This window comes from Glycine max, chromosome 19 (genome assembly GCF_000004515.6).
Source record: "Glycine max cultivar Williams 82 chromosome 19, Glycine_max_v4.0, whole genome shotgun sequence".
In the NCBI taxonomy this organism is placed as follows: Eukaryota; Viridiplantae; Streptophyta; class Magnoliopsida; order Fabales; family Fabaceae; genus Glycine; species Glycine max.
The window spans coordinates 8,605,848-8,610,154 of record NC_038255.2 but is presented as its reverse complement, the minus strand read 5'-3'; the positions used below and the strand labels follow the sequence as shown (position 1 = coordinate 8,610,154).

The 4,307-nt window shown below is 27.0% G+C and overlaps 1 protein-coding gene across 1 annotated transcript; it reads left to right on the top strand.

The window, feature by feature from the left end:
- Positions 1–747: 747 nt before the first annotated feature.
- Positions 748–2,289, top strand: LOC100796173 (GDSL esterase/lipase At5g45910). The gene is made up of 5 exons (XM_006603934.3): positions 748–985; positions 1,116–1,334; positions 1,429–1,553; positions 1,667–1,940; positions 2,048–2,289. Exons 1-5 carry the CDS (start codon positions 748–750, stop codon positions 2,287–2,289), a joined length of 1,098 nt encoding a protein of 365 aa, XP_006603997.1.
- Positions 2,290–4,307: the final 2,018 nt, after the last annotated feature.

Genomic DNA, 4,307 nt, shown 5'->3' with positions numbered 1-4,307 from the left:
AATAATATTTTGTTATAAAATTTATAATTAATAGACATTAGTAAAGTCTCTTTGGGTAGTAATGTATGATATGAAAAACTTATTGAGTATCCTTTTTCTAAAAATTATTAGAGATTGTCAAGTTAATCGATTATTAACAAGTCAATTATTTTTTCACATATGTTTGTTGAAATTTTGAATATATAGATCTATATTTTGTTGTGTCATTTTTGTTAACCCTTAAAACAATAATTAAGATAAAGTTATTGGATGATATTATATAAATTCATCCTTAATTTTAGTTTTAAGTAAATTGAGTTGTGTACATATATATATGTAGGAGTATGATAAACTTATTTTGAAATAGAATCACAACTAATGGAAACAAATTAGCAAAGGAAGAAGCCACATTATATCTTTCATATATAGAAACTTTACTGTCTACATTTGTAATATATAGGTCTTATTACATAGATTCAACTGTATGCATGCTAATTATAGAAAAATTCAAAATAATTTGCACAAAATAACATAAAGGAGTAACAAATTTGTATTTGAGGACATGTTTTGGTTAAATAAATATCTTATATAACAACTCATTACTCTTTTTTTAAGAATTATTATGGTTATAACCATGTCAAAATTCAAAAGACAGATATATCAAAAAACAAAGGGATGGTTGGTGTGACAATATATAAAGCACTCAATTCCAATTATAAGTATGCACCATCACGCATAAGTTTACCTAACCTAGCTTAAAGCAACACTATGAAGATCTTCATTCTCTTTAGCATAGCCTTTGCTTATGGTTTCCTTGGAAATGTTGTTTCAAATGCCAATCCACATCCATATGAAGCCATTTTCAACTTTGGTGACTCTATAAGTGACACGGGAAATGCTGCTACTTATCACCCGAAAATGCCTAGCAATAGTCCTTATGGTTCAACATACTTTAAACATCCTTCTGGACGAAAGTCAAATGGACGACTAATCATAGATTTCATAGGTATTTTGACCTTTTTTTGTTTCATATAGCTTAAATAAAATGTTATTGCGTGAAAGGGAATATATAACACAATACACCTTAGCAATTACACATTGTTGATTAAACTAACCAATGATCATTTTAATTGTAGCCGAGGCATATGGGATGTCAATGTTGCCAGCCTACCTAAATCTTACCGAAGCACAAGACATTAAGAAAGGAGTAAATTTTGCATTCGCTGGCTCAACTGCACTTGATAAGGATTTTTTGGAACAAAAAAGAATCAATGTACAAGAAGCTGCTTATTCATTGAGTACTCAACTTGATTGGTTTAAGAAGCTCAAACCCTCCCTTTGTGAAAGCAGAGAAGGTTTTACCATAACTTATTTAATAATGTTTCTATCAAATATTTGAAATTAATTTTATCCAATATGACTAAAAGTGTTTATTTCTTTTTATGACAGAGTGCAATAAATACTTCAAAAACTCATTATTTTTAGTGGGAGAGATTGGTGGGAATGACATTAATGCAATTATCCCATATAAAAATATTACAGAACTTCGTGAAATGGTTCCACCAATTGTTGGAGCAATTATTTTATATCAATCTTTTGTCAACTTAAATTTTAATAATTTAATTAAACTTGAATTTGAAATATGATGAATTAGAAATTGAATTTTAATTTTGTTTATATTTGCTAGAAATTAATTGAAGAAGGAGCAATAGAGCTAGTGGTACCAGGGAACTTCCCAATTGGGTGCAATTCTACTGTTTTGGCAATAGTGAATAGTGATAAAAAAGATGACTATGATCAATTTGGGTGTTTGGTAACTTACAATACTTTCATTGAGTACTATAATGAACAACTCAAAAAGGCCATAGAGACATTAAGGCAAGAGAACCCAGATGTTAAGATAACATATTTTGATTATTATGGTGCTACCAAACGTTTATTTCAAGCACCGCAACAATATGGTGGGTTGTGTTTTTATTTTTTATTAGATGAATAATACATAGTTACATGTGAATGCTAATTTTGTAATGGTTTATTCTTATCATGTTCATTAATTTATGTAATGCAGGTTTTTCTTCCGGTAAAATCGAGACTTTCAGAGCATGTTGTGGAAAGGGTGAACCTTACAATCTTAGTGCACAAATAGCTTGTGGAAGTCTTGCTGCAACAGTTTGCTCAAATCCGTTAAAATATATAAATTGGGACGGACCTCATTTTACTGAAGCAGCATATAAACTAATAGCAAAGGGACTAATTGAGGGCCCTTTTGCTAGTCCTTCTCTCAAATCCCCTCCTTTCAAGATAGCTTAGAATTGAAGCAAAAACAAAGGAAAAGTTAAAAAAGAATAAGCTTTGTCCATATATTTTTATACATGTTTGTGATGACATAAACAAAGAGTAGCTACAACATGGATCTTGTATTCCTTAGTGGACAATTTATTAAATATTGCATACTTATAAAAGTTGACAATTCATTAAATATTGCATACTTATAATTTACATTTTTGACATAATATGGAAGACATATTCTCTATCTCCCTCTCCCTCCCTCAACGCTTTGGTAACTTGTTTAACCTCATTGTCAATCACCATGTACTTTGAAAGGAGAGCTTTATGTCATTGGAACAAAGAAAATAGTCCAAATTAATTTGACCACATAGGTTTATAGAACAAACTCTTTGAATTATATATAAAGTTTAAACAACTAAATTAAAAAGTAAAATTAAATTGCAAATAGATCATTCAAAATCTTTTAACTAAAATATATATCACTTTTAATTTAATTAAAATTCAAATTTAAATGACCTGAATGATAATTTTTTTTAAAAAAAAAAAACAACATTAATATTAAATCAAAAGGAAAAATATTTTATTGGTGCCTACAAATACATTATTTTTCAATTTTAATCCCTTCAATTTTTTTATTGGTATTTTGTCTTTGTAAACTTTAAACCTCTACTTTTTGTATGTACTTACTCTCAGTTCCTATATTACGAACACAATAATATGACTAAGTTTTATTTTTAATTTGTTTTATCCTCTTAAGATTAATTTTACTGTTGTGACTTAAAACTTGAATTCCTTTCCTACAAGTCCAACACACTAAGTTCACCTTTCAATACTTCTCTAACCATTTCAAATTATAAAAACTGGCAACTAATAAGCATTTCACATATATAAATCAATAAGAGAAAAATCAAAGAAATTTTTTAAAAGAACATCAAAATAATTAAATTTAAATTCATATCACCTTATTTAATAATACAACGGACTTCACAAAAAATAAAATCCATCAATTATAAATAACAGATCTAATTATCTTATTATTAGTGCATATTAATTATTTAAAATATAATATTGCAACATCTCAATGATTCCCCAACCCCACACTTGTGCAAGTAAAATAATCAAAACATTACTCAAGTCAGATCAGTACAATACTATTATTGTTTAGTATTCCTCAAATTCTGGATTCAAGTATATGTTTATACAAGAATTGATTTAATTAAAAATTTATGTAAGTCTTATTAAATAATTTGAGTTTTATTTTTTATTTAACGAGTTTTATTAGTTATTTAGTGAGACTTCTATGAAATTTATATTACAGCACATGGATATTAAAAATGATACTCTCTCATATTATTTGACTTTTTTAAGGTAATGGATATTTATTAAGAAAAATATTATTTACACACATTACAATGAAAATAATCACTTTGACACTCAACAAAAAAAATATCCTCATTAATTAAAAGGGTTTAAATTTAGTTGAATCTATTTAAAGATTTAGGTATCCACCAAAAAGAAATTCAAAGATTTAGGTGAACTTCTAATAAAGAAACATATTACTAGGAAAACTTAAAGAAAAATTAAAAGACTCAAAGAGACATATAATTATAATATGAGAAGAAATAAGCATGTTAAAGAGCACGTCGTTGTATTCCTCGTAGATAAATATATAATTTAGAGCTAGAAATATCATTTTGAGTTATTTTAATTTCCAAAAACTGTATTTTATTCAAGTTAGTCTTCAAAATTATCGTACAATATTAGAAAATATTACTTATGTTTTGTTTTCATACTTAAGAGTTTTATTTTATGTAAATAATTTTTCAATTTTCGTATATGAAATGCTTTATTTTTATTTTAAAATATTTCTATTAAATGTGTCATTATCTTAAAGTAAACACACTCGTTGCCAATTTCAATCTATACTAGTCAAGGGCAATAATAAAGAAAGTGCCAACTCGTAGAACATTTTTCCTTACCCTACTACAGAATGTGCATGATTAAAAAAGAAGTGAAATTAATCGAAGAAAAGTGCATCT

Bases quoted from the DNA above. Each gene is read 5' to 3' on its own strand.
- LOC100796173 (XM_006603934.3), top strand. From the start codon at position 748: ATGAAGATCTTCATTCTCTTTAGCATAGCCTTTGCTTATGGTTTCCTT. The intron at 1,335-1,428 runs GTTTTACCATAA...TTTTTATGACAG, and splicing joins CCTTTGTGAAAGCAGAGAAG to AGTGCAATAAATACTTCAAA. The intron at 1,941-2,047 runs GTGGGTTGTGTT...TATGTAATGCAG, and splicing joins TCAAGCACCGCAACAATATG to GTTTTTCTTCCGGTAAAATC.